The sequence below is a fragment of the Protopterus annectens genome, chromosome 3.part0, assembly GCF_019279795.1.
Source record: "Protopterus annectens isolate FY-2018-M chromosome 3.part0, PAN1.0, whole genome shotgun sequence".
Lineage (NCBI taxonomy): Eukaryota > Metazoa > Chordata > Ceratodontiformes > Protopteridae > Protopterus > Protopterus annectens.
This window is the reverse complement of record NC_056731.1, coordinates 12,410,627-12,432,251: the sequence shown is the minus strand read 5'-3', so window position 1 is coordinate 12,432,251 and position 21,625 is coordinate 12,410,627. Positions and strand designations below refer to the sequence as shown.

At 37.9% G+C, this 21,625-nt stretch overlaps 1 protein-coding gene across 1 annotated transcript in view; it reads left to right on the top strand.

Moving 5' to 3' along the window:
• PDSS1 (decaprenyl diphosphate synthase subunit 1) overlaps positions 1–21,625 on the top strand; it is a 1,043,091-nt gene that overhangs the window by 574,253 nt on the left and 447,213 nt on the right. Inside the window, exon 6 of the mRNA XM_044064551.1 lies at positions 10,078–10,189. Coding sequence (XP_043920486.1) covers positions 10,078–10,189 — 112 coding nt within the window. The remainder of the gene's footprint in view (positions 1–10,077; positions 10,190–21,625) is intronic.

Genomic DNA, 21,625 nt, shown 5'->3' with positions numbered 1-21,625 from the left:
TTTTATTCTTACCATCTGCTGAGTCACTCAATGCACTGCTATCTAAAAAAGGTCCAGAATTTTGCATCAAAGTGATTATTATTTATAATTAACATGTAAAATTTGGACAGGCTTCCTTTGTAGGTCAGTTTACCCTTGATGACAGCATTCATTTATATAATGAGGTAATAGTATTCTGTCCCTCTTCACTCGTATCTACAAATTCATTTAATTTCTTATTTGGAACTCTTGACAAACAGGTCATGGCAAATCCCAACTAACAGATGTAGGTTGCAGAGATTAACATATGAGGTTTGTGCACAGGCTGTTGATCTTTTACTACACTTATCTAATCTAGAGCAGTATTTGACAATTATTTTTTCAGGAATTTGATACATTTGGAAGATTAGATTTGCAGGTTATAAAGTTAACTCATAAAATAAGAGCTATATGGATAAATTGTATTCCATTGGAAACAACACTTACATAATGTACTTGACAGAACAAAATCACGTAGTTTACTCGTTCAGCTGATACACTGGATGAATCAGTGCAGTTAGTGTTGGGTGGTATTTCAGAGAAAGGTTTTTGTTTAAAACAGAAGGGAAATTTTTTAGGTATAAGACAAAGGATACAGGCAGTACAGTGCTTTGTGCTTCCTTTATGTGTGTATGTATATATCTATATATGTATATATATATATATTTGTGTGTATATGAGTGGCTGCTGTGGTGCAGCGGTTATTGTTGCCTCACAGCAAGAGGTTCTCCAGTTCAATTCTCAGCTGGGATCCCATCTGTGTGGGGTTTGCATGTCCTCCCTGTGGTCACGTGGGTTTCCTCTGGGTGCAGCAGTTTCCTCCCACACTCTAAAGAAATGCAGTAGTGGATTGGATACTCTAAACTAGCTGTAGGTTTGAATGTGTGTGCAGGTGGGTAATGTGGATGAAATACTGCGACAGGGCTAGCCACCCGGCTGTTTAAACCTTGGCTTGAGATTATTGTCACTGCTGAAGTGATACCCCGACCCCATGTGTAAATTGGGAAAAAGGGGTTGAGGATGGATATATGTGTGTGTGTGTGTGTGTATATATATATATATATATATATATATATATATATATATGTATATATATATATATATATATATATATATATATGTGTATATATATATATATATATATATATATATATATATATATATATATACACATACATACATATATACACACTTATTTATATATATATATATATATATATTTCATTCAGAATCTCGAATTACTGAAAACTCGAACTTCATATGGTCGAGACCTTATGATCGAGTTTTCAGAAAGTCGAAAGTCTGAACTGAAATAAAAATATATATATATATCCAAAGACATCATTTCTGCAGGGAGGCACTATCGCTTATATTGTGACCTATGTACTGATAATATAAATTTACTTACACACACCACATTTCTCACGTTTTAATTACTTACTGAATTAATTTCCCTCATATTTGATGTAATGAATGTACTTTATCTGCTTTTTTACAGTGTGCTACGAAGTTTCAGTTTGGGCTCACTTGACAGATTTATGCCTACCCAATACCACCATGCATTGCATGGAATTGCATCTATAAACTTCATCTCATTTCAGCTGCTTATTAAATTATTTAAATATAAATTAATAGGTTTTTAAACAATGTAACATGCATTACATATCATACTATGCGTTTTCTTAAAAGATTTTTTTCTTAATTACTTCTCAACACAATGTTAAAGGGACAATATATCATACAAATGTTTTAATTAATATCCGAATCAGTTCCCAACATACTTGATGTTGCACGGCAGTTTAAACAGCAACACGTTACTATATACTTTTAATATAAATTTATTTACACACGCCACATTTCCTGAATTACTCCCAACCTAAATGAAATTAGATATCACACCACACGTTTTTACTCACTGACTTAATTTCTGTCATATTTGATGTAGTAATTGTACTTTATCTGCTTCATTCTGAAGAAGTCTGTTGACGAAAGCGGAGAATAAAATTTGTGATACGCTATTTTTTGCTTGCCTTTTTCATCTTGCTGCTTCTACTTTTGGTGGATTTAGTTGGTTTTGGTTATTTTTGGGCACCTGCGTTGTTTATTTTTAAACTATGTAACATGAATTATATATCATACTATGTGTGTTTTTGTAAATATTTTTTTCTGAATTACTTCTCATCACAATGTTAAAGGGACAATAATTATACAAAATGTTTTAATTAATATCTGAATAAATTCTCAACATACTTGATATGTTAAGGAACTTTATCTCTTTTCAGAATGTCTACTATGACAATTCAGTTATGTCTCACACACACGGGTTCATACACTGTACCACTTTGCATGTTTTGGACTGCTACCAGTTGCACAATAGTTTAAACAGAAACTCATGTTACTATATACATTTTTTAAAAATTGATTTGTAATTTGTCATTTAGTAAATAAGGTTGCTCACATACCCCACATTTTATGAATTACTCACAGCATTATATTTCACAACTAGTTTTAAACTTGATAGAATGAATTAATCTTATGTACAATATCTTATTTAACTTTTTTAATTGATTCATCAGTGTCTGAATATTTCTTAACCCTGATGATGTCAGTTCTCTTTTTACCTGTTGCTAGGTTTCACTTACTTACTACGAGCATATGTTTACTCCTACTAGACACTACAATGCATTATATTGGCTGCTATTTTTTCCATGACAACTCGTTTTGCCTCATTGACCAATCTTTAAGCTCCTTTGTAAGTGATACCTATATTAACTGTGATATTTTACCCTTGTACATATTTTTTGAAGAAGTTCTTATATATATTAAAGAACAAAAGCGCACTGAAATATCAATTCTGCATTTGTGATTATTTCTTCATTCATCCCAGCTTTTGCTTTATTTTTATTTATTTATTTTAAGTTTTAAAGTTCAGAAGTGTGTTACTTAGTTTATTTATATATATATATATATATATATATATATATATATATATATATATATATATAATATACACACACACATACACATGTATAAAATATCAATATACATGTGCCTACACACACATACACGTTACAATGGCTTCTTGCTCTGCCAGCAGAATATTTTAGTAAATCAGGAAAGACTACATGTATGTTTATATAAGCAGGACAAAAACCAAGAGAGGCCTGGAATATAAAAACTCTTTCAGTAGGTGTGTGGATACTTGGAGTTGTTCATAATGCCACTTCTGCAGTAGCTTTTGACTGTATGGGTTCTTTCCTGCAAAGGAAGCAGTAACCAGCCTGCCTCAAAATCTCTGGTTTCCCCCCACTTCTTCCCTCTGGCTCTTGATTGGCCAGCACCAATCAGGAGAATAGCAGCCAGAAGAAAGTGACTTCAGTACTTCTCAGTAGCAGTAATCGGCCTACACCTTAATTTCTGACAGATACGTCCCCTTTGGGGAGTCACCAAGGGATGCACTTGTTCACAGTTGGCCCCCGGGACTCCTTTATGCCTTTCCACCCATACCTCTAATCCCCAACGTCCTACAGAAAGCAAGTTCATTGGAGACCACAATAATCCTAATTTACCCCCATTGGCCTCAGCAGATATGGTTCCCCTTCATTCAGCCTCGTGTGGGAGGGACCATGGATTCAGGACCCAGTTTCGGATCTGCTGACTTATCCATCAGGAATGGTTCATCTCAGTCTGAACAGTCTCAGACTAACAGCTTGGCTGCTCCAGGTCCCACGATAGCCAGGTTTCCTCTCCTTTTCTCTCCAGTTAAATACATTTTGCTATCTTCCCATAAATTATACAATAGCAAATGGTTAAGATTTGTGGCCTGGTCCCATACTAATCGGACCCATTCACAGCTCCATTACTTTCTGTCCTAGAATTCTTAGCCAAGTTATTCAGTGAGGAAGCTTCTGCAGCTACTATTAGAGTACAGTTAGCAGCGTTCTCAAATTTTCACATGGTTCCACAATCATTTCAGATAGGCTTTGCAAAGTATTCCTTAGAGGAACTATTCTAATTCGACCTCCATATAGAAATCCAGTTCCACCTTGGGACTAGAATTTTGTGTTATCAAAAATCATCTCGCCTCCATTTGAACAATCTGCTACATGTGAATTTAAATATCTGTCAAGGAAAATGCTCTTTTTAGTATCTATTACTTCAGCTAGGAGAGTTTCGTTATTACAGGCTTTGTCTTCCAAGCCTCCATATATAATTTTTCAAAAGGATAGAGTCTCTCTATGCACTAACCCTTCATTTTTACCTAAAGTAGTTTCAGAGAGTAATCTAAACCAGTCTATTGACTGACCAGTGTTCTTTCTGATTTACAATCAAAGGGAGTACATGTTACATCTTTTAGATGTTCACAGACAGCTACATTTCTATTTGCAGAGGACATCAGAATTTAGAAAGTCAGATCAACTATTTATTTCCTATTCAGAGATTAGGAAAGGCCAATTAGTCTCTAAAGTAACATCCAATTGGCTTTCACAATGTATGTCTTTCATATCCAGTTCTAACAACAAGACTATAGCAAATACTGTCAAAGTTCATTCCACCAGGTCAGTTTCTGCTTCTCCAGTTTCCAAGCTAGATTGCCTTTGGACAGGATCTGTGCTGCAGCAACTTGGGCAAAATCACATACCTTTATTACACATTACAAGTTGGATTTGGCCTCCAGGAGTAGAGCATCCTTTGGTTCTATGGTCCTGAGAAACATTCTCCCATGAGCCACCCAAGAATCAGGTAGCTAGGGACACGGTCCCACCAGTGAGAATAAAGACAAGATTGACAACATCACATAAAGAAGTTATGTACTTACCATAACATTCCATGTGTATTGTCCATCTCGTCCTTAATTGTCACAGCCCACCTACCTACTCTCCTGGGAGACCGAGTAGCTCTAATTGTATCCTTACAGGACTCTGTATCCTCAGAAATAATATGGGTTCTTAATATAATAATAATAATAATAATAATAATAAAATTATTCACCTTGTCACTACAAGAGGGCAAACAAGATCTAAGGTGGTAAGGGAGTTGCATTATGGGTAGGGAAAATGCCCATGGGATTAGCCGAGTACCTCGAGCTTATGTAACGGTCCACAGCTAATCTCATGGACATTTTTCCCTACTTCTGTAGGGGGCACTATGGAGGTGGAGCAGGAATGAGGTAGGGTTTGATACAAAGTAGTAGAGATGGGAGGTTCTTGAATTCATTTTGAAAGGGAGATGGGGATAAATGGTAGTGGAGATGACATACTGTAAGTAGACTGACCTCCTGTCAGAAGCAGTTTAGTGTAGCAATGACAATTGCTTGGGAGTAAATGATTTAGCATTGTGATGTCTTATGGCTTTTTCAGTGATTTTACTTTGGTTGATTGTTTCCAAGAGTCAGCTGATGGGTTATGTTTTCAGTTCTTCCAGGCATTGTCAAATACTTTCAGTAACTCATTTAATTATTTAAAACAACACTTTTCCTGGTGTTGTTTTGTATTCTTGTGACTTGAAGGAAGAATTTATTCTGTAGATCCAGTAGAAAGTGTGTAAAATTCTTAACTGCATCACTGGGGTCTTGGGAGGATAGAGTGGGTGACTAGTTTATGGTGGAGAGATGCGTATGAGCTTGGCAATATTAAATTGTGACTTGGGTCTAAGGTGACCAATGGGGGAATGTTTTATTGAGATGTTGGTATTGAAGTAATGTTTTGTTTAGATGTTGGTATTGAAGGAAGACTGTGATCACGGAGTATGAAGCAGGAAGTGCTGTTGGGATGGTTTGTTATTATTAGGTCAATAAGTCATTGGTGATTTGATGCAAGGTTAGGTCATGTAGGCTCTTTGAATTGAATAAGGTTAAGGTCTATTGGTAATTCTGTAATATTTTTACTGTACATAGTAAATTCAGATTGAAGTCTTCTAGTATGGTACGATGGTAAACTGAAAAGGTGGATGTGAGGGGGATTCAGGAATTGTCAGGTTAGGAGGAAGATGGTGCATGAGAGAGAGAGGATTTGGATTTGGTCTTGGGAGTCTGAGATTTGTAGCATACTGTGTGATCAAATGTAATTTTGACACTCACAAAAAGAGCGAGTGCTGTTCAACAAAATTACTGTCAATGACAGTGGAGTTTGCTTTTTTCTCCACTGTTGTGCAATCTCAGAGTTGGTGTATATAAGTCTGGGGGGTGTAGGGAGTGTCCCCCCACATGGAAATGCAGTGGGGCTTGCCCTCTTGCAAAAAATTGTTGATATTTTCATCTAAGGTGGTTTCAACAAATGGTTTTAATTTTTTTTTTGTTCAAAATTACCTTCGATGATTGGACATGAATCCTTTGAAATTGTATTGTGACTGCGATTAGTAGCAGAAACAGGTTGGAGTATAAATGTTGACGTGTCATGGCTTAAATTAGAGTTGAAGTGTAATGATAGTAGTAAGTGGTTGCAGAGTAGTTGGGCTGAATTGAAAAGTTTTGAGTTGGGAAGGGCAACGTTTGAAGTTAAAGGGGTGGGGAAGAATTTATCTTGAGTTGGGCAATGAGTGCAAGATAGGGTTGCATTAAATGTTTTTAAGATATTAAAGTTTTGCAGAGTAATGTAGTGAGGTAATGGAGTGGTTAAGGTACAATTTACGGACACTTGATTACTCCTCTGTAACTATAGACAAGCCTCTGGTGGCTGGGAATGGAGGTGGGAGATGACAAAGCAGGCTAGAAATCATTAGCCGTACAGTAGCTAATCGGTGTACACATGTACACATCAGTAGTTCAACATAGCAGCTCAGTCTGGAAAGAATGATATTAGAAAAAAAAGACTAGACATCAGGTTAGTAAAAGGACTTCTCTCAGTTATATATTTCGGGTTATTCAGAAGAAGCATTAAAATATTGTGACAGCCTTTGTAAAACTATATATGCAGTACAAGATATTTCTACAAGTGCTGACTTACACTACCCCAAAAAGCAAAAAGTCGATGTGGTTATATATCTTCAGGATGGAGTCCCTAGTCATTCACCACAAATTATATTTGTGCGTAAAAACAAAAAGTTCTTAATAGGCACTATGTTGGGAGGGTAGAGTAAGTAGAAGAAGCCATTCAAAAACGCAGTCTACCTATCGAGGTTTATGTTGGGGTAAGGTCTCTTCAAGCAGTGATGGGCTGGGAGGTGTCTCCTGCACTGGAAGGATGCCACAGTGCCCACCAGCAACAATGTTTACACAGTAGTCATTACAAAAAAAAAGTTAGTTAGGTAAGAGATTTGGCAAAACAGGTCAGTTGCAGATGCTGCTAGGGAATGGAAGTTTCTGATGGTAGAACTGGAAATCAGGACCTTCTGTGAGGGGGTTGCAATGTTAAGTATAATGTCAGCACATACTCTTGCCTGTACAGAAGGAGGACAAATAATTATTTATTATTTGGTTGTTCAAGCAATTGTATGTTTGTTTGGTGAGGATAGCAATGAATGTAAGAGCATGAGTATGAGGAACGAGATACAGATGGAAGGTAGACAAGCAGTGAGTGTAAAATGTCAGGTTAAAGATGGGAACACCCCACAGTTCACACTATGCAGACCTGTGAAAGCAACAGATATGTAATACCAAGTAAAGTGCACACTTTAATAGTGCTACCTGGAGTCCTGACAGTAACAAAGGTAGTACACTTGGTAGCATTAATAACAAAAGTACAAACTACTGTCCGTGAATGCAGTAAAAGAATAGCAGTAAACTGAGCATCCTGCCTTCTACAAAGTGTATACACACTTAGTGAGGATCCCCATAGCTACAGATGCCTCAGGGTAACTTGTCTTACTAGCCATTGTAAACAGTCGTGATATCTAAGAAAGAAAAACTGTCATTAAGGGATCTCTTCATAACACTGTAGTAACAAGGTTATTGTTCATAGACCTCAAAACAATTGTATTATGTAACTTGAATACAAACAAACTGTGTGAAGATCTCACATATAAAGTACTACAGGTAAATAGTCTATTATTTAGGTAAACAAACACATACTGCAGGAGTCTACCTCCTTCTGATGGAGAAAGAATGACGATTACTGTTGGGATAGACTGTCAGAAACTGCAGGTAATTTCAAAGCTAGGAATGTGTATGGAGGAGATAAATATGGTTGTTATGTAGGATGTTGCACAGTTCTAGTGATTCTCATATGTGAGAAATCTCCATAACAAGTAGTGTGCCCAGTTGCATAGAAATGAAGGAAGGTTGCCAACTGCTAGATGAAATCAGTAGTCTAGCAGTAGCTAATCAGTGTGTGCATATGCATCGGTAGTGCAAGCCAGCAACTCAGTCATCTAGAAATGAGGTGGGTAAAAAGGAAGAAATGCTAGACATGAGATAAGAGAAAGTTTCCTTCAGGTTTATAGTTTGGGTTACTTGGTGGCAGCATTAAAAGACAGTGATAGCGTTAGTAAAACTAGGAACACGGCACAAGGTGCTTCTAGGACAGCTGAGTGCTGTCCCAGAAAAATCAAGAAATCGATGTGCTTACATTGTAGGATGGAGTCCCAGCTGTTTCCCCCACACTAAATTTATATAGAAAAGTGAAACACATTTAGTAGGTACTATTTTGAGAGTGAGCACAACTGGAAGAAGCTGTGATTGTCCCGAAGTACTATTTCTCAGAGCAGCCCATCTGCTGAGGTTTATGTTTGGACAAGCAGCAACCAAGCAGAGATCCCCTGCTGGAGGCTGGGGAGAGCTCTAGCACACACCAGCAGTAATATTTACAAAATAGTTATTACAGAAAGGTAGCTGCCTAGGTAAAATATTTGATGTGGTAGATCATTTACAGGTGCTACCAGACAGTGGGGGGTTCCAGTACAGAAGATAATGAGAGGCAGTAACTTCTGGAAGGGGGTTGCAGTGCTGAGTGTACTGGCGACCTGCCCTCCTGCTTAAGTAAAACTTTTGAAAAAGCTGGTTGGTTGCAGATGCTTCCAGACAGTGAGGGTTCCATTACAAAACATGTGGGAAGAAGGAACTTAGAAAGTAGTTGCAATGCCAGATATACTGCCTTCTGTGCAAAAGTTGTATGTCCTGCATGTGTTCAAGTGAATTTTTGGAGGGGACCCCAGTTTCCTCCTTAATTAAGAAAAACAAAATATGCATATAGGTCAACTGGGAATGCTCCGTTTGCCTCTAGATTAGCATGCTTATATGAATGAGTCATTTGGACTGGCTTCTCATCCAGGATAAGTATGATTTCTTTCCTGTGTTTGCTTGAGAAAAGCTAGGGTGCATTTTTTTTAGGTAACTCGCTGCTGTGGTGAAACTGCTTTGCTGTATAATTTGGGTGGCACAGTGGGGCAGTTATTAGCTTTGATGCTACTCAGTGCTTCAGTCTGGTTTCCTACTAGGGTATGTCCCTGGTGGAGCTCTTATGTCCTGCCTGTGTCCATGTGAGTTTTCAGACAGGACCCCAGTTTCTTCCTGCATCAAAAAAAAGGAAAACATACAGATAGGTGAATTGGCAGTGCACAGTTTGTGTCTGTGTGCATGTGTTTTGTGATGGACAAGTTGCCCATCAAGGATAGTTGCCTGGCTTACTCCCCATTGTTTACTTGGAAGTAAGGCAAGCTGCTTGTCATCCTGAGTGGAATAAAACAACTTTGGAAATGGATGGATGGATTTATTTCATATGGTCTTTGGTGTGATCTGTTAGGTGATTTTTGTTAATGTTTGACTGTTTTATTTAAAAAAAACTTCTCTGATAATCATCAAATGCCTTGGGAGTATGTCTGGTGTTCTGGATTAATGTCTCTCTCAAAGGACTACACTTGCTGAAGGTGCAAGAGTGAAGACAGAGGTTTGATTCAATAGTGCATAGTCAGCCTTTTGTTGAATTTTGAGCAAGAAGTTGGAAAGTCAGCTGTAAAATGAAAATAATCTATTAACTACAGCAGTGTTGCTGAGAGAAAAAATGAACATAAGTGAGGTAACTGGTCTTTTTGCTAAAAAAAAATCATTTTCTTTATCTATCTGTACAGCTTTTTATAGCATGTTTAGAGTCGTATGGTTATTTTCATTTTTTTGTTTTCTTCCAGGCTATTCTTGCTGGTGATTTTATTCTTTCTTCTGCCTCTATACTACTAGCTCGAATTGGAAGCACCCCTGTAGTATCAATTGTATCAAAGATAATTGATGATTTAGTACGTGGTAAGTTTATTTTAGCTGCTAGATACTATTCATTTAAAAGTATACAACGAGATTCAATTACTAAGTGTTGTATTGTTGTACTGCCATCAAGCATTGGAGACATTCCTTTCTCTCCTAGGTGTCTAGTCAACATAAGGGTCCGTGTTGACAAAGGTTAAAGGAACCTGTTTCATTTGGAAGTAACTGATATAGACATGTTATTTTTTATATGTTTTCCTTCATCCTTAACCTTTCACTTTGTGTACCTCTCATACCTTCCCATGTTAATCAAAAAGAAGGAAGATGTTTTATTTTTTATAACACTATCGTAAAGTTACTAGAACCTCCATGAAAACATTGAACCAAAAAGGAGAAAACTCCTAAGATCCCATAACAAGAAGACTGGAGCATACAATAGACATAGCTTTCTTTACAATACAGGAAACAATCCTGAAAATATTTGATATATAAAATGTAACAAAACTGAAACAATTTGAAGGATGCACTGTAGAACATGTAACTGCAGGGGCAAGCGTCCCATGCTACCATCCCCATGTACGAAGCTGTGCTCCATTCCTACTCCTCTACTTTTATTTTCAATCTCTGAGCTTGCATAATACACAACCTTGATGAAATTATTATTATTTTTTTTTTTTTGCAAAAACAAGTATTCTGTATTCCTGCAGTTTGGAAATGTGGATGGATGGTAGGGTAAAAGAGATTCCCCACCTGTAAAAGTACAAATTTAATCTTATGAGAACTTAAACGTGTATTAGGCAAATACAGCAATAAATTCCTGTAACAACTTTAAACTTCTCTGGAATTCAAATGAGTACATACCTTTTACACTGCAGATTACTGATTTACTTCCATGTAAGTCTATATCTATATATATATATATATATATATATATATATATATATTTATTTATAAACACACACACACACACACACACACACACACACACACACACACACACACACACACACACACACACATATATATATATAAATACACACACACACACACACACACACACACACACACATATATATATATATATATATATATATATATGTATATTTTTTTTTTTTTTTTTTGTGCTAGTAACTGTTTAATACTAGTTAGGAAATGTTATTGTGACTCATACGTTCTTTGTCCTCACAGCAAAGTAACTGAAAATGAATGCTTGTTCCTTAGCACAAAGGGATTAATGTCCTATCTGGACTCAGCTGATGTTGGTTTGAATAGTGACCCAGTTACTGGACAAGTTATTTTTGAAGAAATGAAAGGGAATGTGTGATACTGGTTTACTTATTCTGGGAGAGAAAGGTGGATTGGTCCCAATGCAGGAAGACTGTCTGGGGAAAGACCTGGAATTACATGCCCATGTTGAAAACCTAATTAAGTAATATTCGCTGTCCAGCAGAGTAACGTGAGCATGCAAAGGCACATACCTACTTGCTAGTAAGTGAAGAAGATTGTTAAATTTTGATCAAACTGAGGATAACAGCCTGTTAGCAGTTCTCTATTGCCCTCATCCTAGCAGTCAAGGTGAGTGCTCTCTGAAGCAGATCCCCATTAGGGAGTGAGTTACCCTTCAAGACAGTTTAGGGTTACAAATGGACCTATAAGCTGCTGAATGAAGCTCAACAGTCAAGCTAGAAGAGGAAAAAAAGTAACTGAAAATGTATAACATGCCTCTTGTCTACTCTTTCTTAGTGCTGTTATAGTTTGAGAACATCAGTCTTGCAGTAAAGTTTTTGAAATTAACATGGTTTAAAATACAATTAATAAAGCAAAAAAAAGTGCAGTTAACTGTTCCAACAGCTTGTTTGCTTGTTTACATCATTTTTGTTTCTCATCATTCTTTTGTAAGATATGTGTGTGTGTGTGTGTGTGTGTGTGTGTGTGTGTGTGTGTGTGTGTGTGTGTGTGTGTGTGTGTGTATGTGTGTGTGTGTGTGTGTGTGTGTGTGTTGTAGAAAGCAGCAGAAGCATAGCTGACTCAACCAGCACCCTGTGCATATACCAATAATTACTGACCCACCTCCACAGCTCATCAACTGAAGAGCAAAGGAAAATAAAAAATTTAAATTCTCCTCTTTCTACTGGCAAACCAACTAGGTAGTCACATATGAGATGCGCAACTCTCCTACCCCAGCTAATCAAGTCCCATTTCTTCTGCCTACCTCGATCCTCCTCCTTCGCATTTTACAAAAAAATAAAATAATGTTTTTCCTGTGCTTGCATAGGGAAATGACTGGGTTAAGACCCTAGGCGTTATCCATTAACAAGTTTATTACAAAACATGTAAATGAAAAAGAATGTTGAATTTTATAACCCTTAGCAGTTTTGTGTCTGGTTTGCATGTCACTAGAAGACAATTTGATAAAGGCAAATTGCTTGGAGAAAGTGTTTACTGAAAGCATTCAAGTGTTTTCTCAGCTGGGAGAGCAATGAAGATAGATAATATCAAATACCACTTACCAGTAGCACAGGTGGTATCATGCATCTTAGCACGACTAGTCTTTCTTTCTGGTTTAACTCTAGCCTGTCTGTGTGGCTATCAACTTAGAACTTTTGTTCATATTTGCAAGCAAAAACTTCAATGTTTGAAGATGTACATAGTTTTGTATGTTATTAATAAGTTTTAGAGGAGTTTGGGGAGGTTGGTTGTACTACTTGAAGGCTTTCAAAAAAACAAAAAGTTGTGTAAGATGTGGCATAGGCTGAAATGGATATGACAAGAAACAAGTGTATAAAGGCCAACCTGCCAAACAGTATATGCATGTAACATAAAAGATGGAACTAGGCATTTAACAAAAAAGCAGTTCTACATAAAAGGTGGTAATAATAACTAAATAAGAAAATGATGCTTTCTGTAATATTTTTCAACCTGAATGGTCTTACAGATAAATATAAAAAAGAAAAAGTAGTGAGCTATATTAAAATATGCAATATAGGCTAGATAGAATTTATATCTCATCAGAACTTTTGCATTTAAGGTCTTGAAATGCACCCAGTAACTGTTTCAGATCATGCGCCAGTAATAACTATAATAAAAATGTGAGGTAATGTAATAAAAATAAGACACTGGTGCATTCACACCTACTGGTTGTAAAGAGAGAAATTTAAGGAATGGGTTTTGGAATTAATTCAGGAGCTAGTAGAGAGGATAGAAATTTCTTCTGAAAATATAGTTAGGGAGTGGGATAAAATTAACTCATTCACTCCGGAGCAGCAAAGGAAAAGCTGCCTGCTTAATTCCAACATAGGAACAACAGTACAGCCTGAGCTCATTTTCAGAAAATCCATTTGTAAAACCATACAGAAAACAAATGTTCATAACTCTTTAACTATAAGAGCTAGACTAAACATGTAAACGCGAAAGTTGTTCAGCAGACACTGACCTTTCCAACAGTGTAAATGTTGATAGTGTATATCAAAGTCATTATTAAATATTTGGCAAGGAACGCTGATATTGTGCATATTTTTTACCTTTTTGGAAAAACAAAGCATAATATCTTGGTCAATGTACCATGCAGACCCATACAATTTGAATGTAATTTGTTAGTATGAATGTCAGCTTTAAAATGATACCTTAACCATTACTGTGTGATGTTCCTTTCTTGAGATATTCACAGAAATATGATTAATATATTATTTTTCATAATTGATAAATAAACAAAGCATAATATCTCATCAACTGTGACAGACAGAGCCTACATATCAGTGTAGAAGTTGTGCACCTGAATGTCAACTTCAAAATGATGCATAATTTGTGTGATCACCATGCTCCCTTGCAAAGATATGGGCATAATAATGAAAAGTATTGTAAATGTATAATTTTCATAATTGTACAAGACTAAACAAACTGTGATATCTGTACATGTGTAGATTGCACAGACATAGTTGTTTTACCCTGTTGTAAGGCGTAACACTGTCTTCAAAATTATGTATTACTTGGCACACTGATATGCTCCCTTGCAAAGTTATTTACCAAAATATGAAAAAAAAAGTCATAATTTCCATAACCTAATTCCAAACAAACTTTGATATCTGCCTATGAGTACAACATACAGGCATCATTCTTTTACCATGTTAGAACTACCAGTACTGTCTTCAAAATGAGGTATTACTTAGCACATTCAGATGCTCTCTTGCAAAGTTATTTACCAAAATATGAAAAAAAATCATAATTTCCATAACCTAAGTCCGAAACAAACATTGATGTCTGCACATGTGTACAACATAAAGGCCCAATTCTTTTACCGTGTTAGAACTATAAATAATCTTTTCAAAATGACGTATTACTTAGCACATTCAGATGCTCCCTTGCAGAGTTATTTAGCAAAATATGAAAAAAAATTCATAATTTCCATAACCTAAGTCCGAAACAAACTTAAATCTGCGCATGTGTCAAACATACAGGCACAATTCTTTTACCATGTTAGAACCAGCAATACTGTCTTCAAAATGAGATATTACTTGGCACACTGATATGCTCCCTTGCAAAGTTATTTACCAAAATATGAAAAAAAGCATAATTTCCATAACCTAATTCCAAACAAACTTTGATATCTGCCTATGAGTACAACATATAGGCACCATTCTTTTACCATGTTAGAACTATCAGTACTGTCTTCAAAATGAGGTATTACTTAGCACATTCAGATGCTCTCTTGCAAAGTTATTTACCAAAATATGAAAAAAAATCATAATTTCCATAACCTAAGTCCGAAACAAACATTGATGTCTGTACATGTGTACAACATAAAGGCCCAATTCTTTTACCGTGTTAGAACTATAAATAATCTTTTCAAAATGACGTATTACTTAGCACATTCAGATGCTCCCTTGCAGAGTTATTTAGCAAAATATGAAAAAAAAATCATAATGTCCATAACCTAAATCCGAAACAAATTTTGAAATCTGCACATGTGTCAAACATACAGGCACAATTCTTTTGCCATGTTAGAACCAGCAATACTGTCTTCAAAATGAGATATTACTTGGCACATTCAGATGCTCCCTTTCAAAGTTATTTACCAAAAGATGAAAAAAAATCATAATTTCCATAAGAGTCGTTTGCCAAGCTCAGAGAAATGAATTTTACACAACAGATTTCATAATAGTGTTTTACTTACTATACTGGTCTGACTTGATCATGGGTGTTTTTCATTCTTCTTACAAGCTGCATGTTAGCAATCTTGCATGGCTCTCCTCATGCCATTGTGGAGGTTTGTCAAGAACAACGCAATGCCCTCCTCAGTTAGGTGAATGCCATCCATTCTGAACAGGTGAGCATGAGCGTGCCAGTGGAATATGATCGGCATCATAATAGTCATCCTCACTCTGGTTTGCCTTACGTTGTGATGTTGGGTGAATGCAAAGCTGAAATACACAATGGTATAGAACACTATAATGTTACTCACCTGCACAAAGGCAGCTGCAAAGCAACACAACATGCAGTATGTAGTGATAGTTTGAGACATTCAACTGTTTCACCATATGTGGTTCAGTTACATTAATTCACAAAGATATGAACTACATTAATAAAATGGATACTTGCATCTGTATGTTACTCATGAAAAGACAGACATACAGATACAGAGAGGTATATCTTTTTAGAATGAAGATCTGTAAATCAGGTCAGGTAGGTATAGTTATTGGTATCACTGTATCCTAAACACCTTAGGACAAGACACTTCTTCCTAACAGTACAACATGTTTTAGCTGTGGAAACTAATATTTATGTGAGGAATCTAAACTCATACAAAAACCCAATCTGGCTTGTGCATTCATCAGTGTGATAATGAGTTGTACTTACGTGAATAACAGTGACAGGTCCTGATAGTTTTACTTGAAAAGTGATAATGACTCCCTGCTATATTGTAACTGACTTATTGCTAAGGTGATAATGACCTGCCTTTCATTACTGCAAAGTTATGCATGCTCAGACACAAGTGATAATTGCTGCACATAACCTGTTGAGTAGGGATTCATTATATCGTACCTTGTGCAGCTGTTATGTAAAACAGACTCATTATTATTGTTAAGAAGAAGACCTGAGTAATTCAGTAAAATAATATAACACTTAGCCCTTCCTCCCACCTAAGTTGCACAAATTACTGACAAAGGCCAGAAAAATTCCCAAAATAGAAAATAGCTCCATGCTGGTAGTAGTCAGCAAGTAATAACCTTTATCTCACTCAGACAACTATGGAGTATAATCAGAAATGCAATAAGCCTAGACAAAATCTCAACCTGTAAGTAATAAGAAATACAGCTAATAGCCATTCATATAGTTCGGTAAGAGAAACACATAGATATCATATTCATATCATGATACAAGCTATTTACAAAAAATAAATCTTTATAGTATATATATATATATATATATATATATATATATATATATATAAATTAGTGATGGAACCACAATGCGGACTAAGTTGTACTAAAAGGAACTAATGAGTGAGTCTGTTTACCAGCAGGCCTGTCAACGGTGGGATCCCACAAGGTCAGTGGTGGGCCCTTGGTTAGCATATAGTTCTCGTAAGTGCAGGCCAAAATGGAGGGGCTGTGACTACTACACTATTTTCATTCTTTTTTGTTGGCTTGTCAGCACTTGACATTATGAGTGCCAGTATCTCAACAGGGAGCCATTTATTTTATTTTTTTTTTATTTATCATTTGTTGACCGGGAAAGTCCGACTACGTTCCACAGAGCCTGTTTTCAACGGAGGCCCGGGGAGAAATGCTCCAGATGCATGTCTTTGGAATGTGGGAGGAAACCGGAGTACCCGGAGGAAACCCACGCGAACACAGGGAGAATATGCAAACTCCACACAGAAGGCACCCCAGCCGAGAATCGAACCGGAGAACCTCTTGCTGTGAGGTTACTTGTTATTCAAGTTTCCTGTATCTTGAGTGTTAGCTGTGGCTGCACCATTAGATCATATACTAAGTTTATTATTGCTTTAGTTAGTCGCAGAACACACACCAGTTAGTCAAAATAAGGTAGGATCATTGCCAAATAAAATAGTTTCAAAATAGCAGAGGATTTATGGGTAAATGACTGTTTAGTATCACATCAAACTACAAAGAACAAAAATGCTGTTAAAGCAAAGCAGTGCAACCGAACCGGCTGGCTCTGTCAAACAACCAGACTCAATGCTCTCAAGGCTACCTTATACAATAGCTGATTTTAGTTCCACTTCTAGCCAATCTGTGTTCATCAACAAACAGCAATGTAAGGCCCAGTCAAAATATCATGCCAACCAACCTTAGTTGCTAGTGCCTCTGTCAAGTAGATGCACTGGAGTGATCCCTGGGGTGAATTTTCTATTTCCCATCCACTCATCAAGACTTCTCTTGAAGACGGCCAGTGAGGTGCTCTGCTTGACATGTATGGGAAGTCTATTCCATAGCATGGGCAGTCTTTGGGTTATAAACCTGTCCCTCCAGCATGTTCTTTCTCCAGTTCACATGCCTGTATCACACTCCCTCATTAAAGCTTACCCCTGTACAAATTACATAGTTAATACTTCTATGAAATATTTTCCATACAGACCCAACTTGTTGCTTTTCAGAAAAATTTTGGGCTGTGACAAGAAAAATGCAATTCCATTACACCTTCAGTGCAACTTGGATATCCCCTGTATAGAAACAGCAACAGATACCAATACAAAACTAAAACCACAGCAGGTAATCTACTAAAGAACGCACAGAAACAATTAACCGGTAATTTAAAGTGAAAAAAAAATCTAGTATTGCTAAGCGTCTCACCTACCAATGATGCCAGGCTGTTCAACCACCAGGTGGTACCAAAAAACAAAAAAAAGCTGTGTCAACATGACTAAAACCTGGTACGACACACTAGCAAACACTTTGCTACCATATGAACGTTTCTAGTGCGGCTTTTTTTCACCATCCATACACCAAGTATATGTTTTATTCATTACATAGCCCAATATGGCTCTATATAGCATACTCTGCCAAGTGAAGTTTTACACTCATGCTTGTCAGTAAAGAGATTAAAAGAAGTAGCAGATATTTTTAATTACATTTTCTCATTTCACTGTTAGCTGAGATAGTCTCCAGCTTCTGTTATCCCAAAACCCAGAGCAGGATAAAGTGGGTAACAAAAAGAAAGAAATGACTGCATAAGCAAGTTATGTAAGCCATAGTTGATATTAGTACTTTTAAGAAATATAAAGATGTTCTTCATTCCACATTGCTGCAGTCCTAACCATTGGGTAGTCCGCTGTCCAGTCGGCCCGAATACCAAAGTATATGGCTGACGTCGGTCAGGACGTCAGGGTACTAATGCGCATGACCGACGTCATATCCTCAGTCTTTTTTGCCGCATGGTCCGATGCAGAAGCAGTTTTGCGAGTGCAGGTTGGCGTTCTGAAATTTTCTGAAGTCGGAGTTTCAGACCGAATCAAAGTTGGCTAAGTACCCCGTTGGGGAACATTTTGTTTTTTCTTGCCTCAGTATTTAAACGGATGTCAGAAAAAGTGAATAACTGTATTTCTTGTGGGAAACAGATACCTCATAGGGATTATCATACTTTGTGTATACCTTGCTTAGGGCCTGAGCACGACGTTGTTGGATGCCGCTCTTGTGCTAGATTTAACAAACGCACTACTAAGAGAAGGTTAGACTGTGCCAGGTTAGTGTTTGGGAAGCGTTGTAACTATAAAATGCCGTCGGATGCTCCGACGCCTGCTTCGTCCAAAAAGCGCAAGGACAAAGCAGCTAAGCCTAGAGTTGAAGAACCGGCAGTCCCGGACGTCGGTTCTTTAGAAGGCTCAGTGGAGCCAGAGGTTTTGCCAGGAGTTTCTTTGGAGTCTCAGGCAGAGACTTTACTGTTACAGGACGTGCCCTCTCAAGAGGTAGGCCAGGCTGAGGGGGCTTCTCAGGTAGCTGTTCTTCCCTCTATTCCTAAGGTGGTTAGAGCCTCTCCTTCTGTTTCCAAGACTTCTTTGAGGGGTAGGCCAAGTTTAGCTTCAGTGGGGGCTTCTCCTAGCACTTCAGGTTCTGTGCCTAAGAAACATATGCTTAAAATGGCAGAGGATTTGATTACTATGATTAGAGGTTCTATGCCCCCTCCTGATAAGAGGCCTAGGGTGGAGCCTGAGTTTGAGAGTTTTGAACAGTGTTCTGAGGCTTCTGAGTCTTCGGTTGAAGACGTGCAGGAGTATCCTCCTTATTCTGATTCTGATGTGGATGATTCCACTCCTTCAGCTTCTCCTCCTGAGGATTTCTCATTTTCAGAGACTCTGCATTCCATGAGGGAGCATTTTAAATGGGAAGGCCAAGATTTCTCTGATTCCAGGAAGAGGCTTAGGGAATTCTTGTTTTTACCCCAGCATAGGCCCTTAGCTATACCTCCTGTGTTGAATGTGGTGGAAGATGTTTTTGCAGAGGCTTCCCTGAACCCTGATTCTTTGCCTCCTGCCCCTGTTAAACCTGATAGGTACTATAGGGTGCCTGAAGCTCATAAGTATCTTTTTAAGAGTCCTAGGGCAGACCCGGAAACTGTTTCTCAGGGGCCTAAAGGTGTTAAGGCCTCTGTTGTTAAAAATCCTGTTCCCTCTGATAAAGAGGCAAGGGCTTTGGATAGATGGGGAAAGAAAGTGTATACTTCTTCCACTTTAGCCATGAGGGCGTTGAATTGTCAGTTTCACATGCTAAAATATCAAAATTATCTCCTTACACAATTGAAATCTAAGGTGGATGCTCTGGCGGAAGGTATTGAATGTAAAGAGTTGCATGATTTAGTTCATGTGTCTGAACAAGTGGGTAAGCATTCTTTGCAATGTGGTTTTGATGCTGTGCAGGCCTCCTCGAGGGTGGCTGCCACTGGTTCTGTTCTTCGCAGGCACGCCTGGTTGAGGGATCAGAATTTAGCTGAGCATGTTAAGACAAGGATTTTAGATGCTCCTTTACAGTCTGATGTGTTGTTTGGTTCGCCTGTGGAAGCGGTTTTAAAGAAAATGGAGGACAAGGCTAAGTCTATGCAGACTGTTAAAGATTTTTTGCAGGTGCAACCTCCAAAGTTTAGCAGAAATTGGCCTACTAAGGGATGGACATATCCTGCTTATGATTCCCAGTCTAGGGGTAGGTCTAGACGGGGTAGGGGCAGAGCTCAAGGTTCTTTTAGGCCTAGAACAGGGAGTTCTCCTGCTCAGACTTCTGGTGAGGGCAGGGGTCAGTCCTTTCGTAAACAGACCCAATGACCTGCCTTTTCAGCTGCCAGTACATTCTCGTCTGGCAGCACCTTTGTGAGGAAGGCTGTCTCTTTTCACAGAAAATTGGGATTTAATTACTCAAGACAGATGGGTTTTGGATATCATTCACCACGGTTACAGGTTTTATTTCCATACCTTGCCCCCTTTCAAAGGCATGCCAGACATTCCTCCTCCACAAAGAAAAGAGGCTCACAAGCAAATTTCTCTGTTACTCCAAATAGGGGCCATTCAGCCAGTACCTGTACCAGAAAGAGGCCTAGGATTTTATTCTCGCCTGTTCCTAGTACCAAAGAAGGGGAACACGTGGAGACCAATTTTGGATTTATCTATCCTCAACACTTATCTGGACATTCCCAAGTTCAAAATGTTGACGTTACAACAGCTTTTACCTCTGCTGGGCAAAGATCACTGGATGGTAACTTTAGATCTCAAGGAAGCTTACCTTCATGTGCCTATCAGACTAAGTTGCAGAAAGTATCTGCGTTTTCGAGCTGGAAATTCTCATTATCAGTTCTCTGCATTGCCCTTTGGCTTATCTACTGCGCCCAGAGTATTCACAAAGGTTCTGGCTCCAGTGATAGCTTACTTCAGGCTAAAAGGAATTCAAATCTATCCTTACTTGGACGACTGCCTGATTCTGGCTCAAGAAAAGGAAGACCTTCTACAGCATCTGGAATATGTCATAGCAGTGCTAAGATGCCTAGGGTATTCTGTGAACGAAATAAAGTCCAGTCTAGTAACCTCTCAAGACATGTGCTTTCTGGGTGTGAGACTGAATACAGCAGCCCAGATGGCCTTTTTAACCCTGGACAAACAAAAGAATCTTTCCAGTTATTTCCACCAACTATCTCTTCAGTCCGGGCTGACTGCAAGGACAGTCCTTCAAGCCTTAGGGTTCATGGCATCTTGTATTCTGGTGCTTCCCAATGCCAAACTGCATATGAGGAAGCTGCAATGGTATCTCAAAAATGTATGGACACAGCACTGCCAGGATTTGGACACTGTCATTCAAATAATACCTTGCATCCAAAAAGAATTTTTGTGGTGGGCTCAGGAATGTCACCTAAACAAGGGACTCTCTGTGACCCGGCCAGAGGCGAGTCAGATTTTAACGACAGATGCATCGGACATTGCTTGGGGAGCTTATCTAAATGGAAAGTGGATACAAGACAAGTGGCCTGCCAGACTACTGC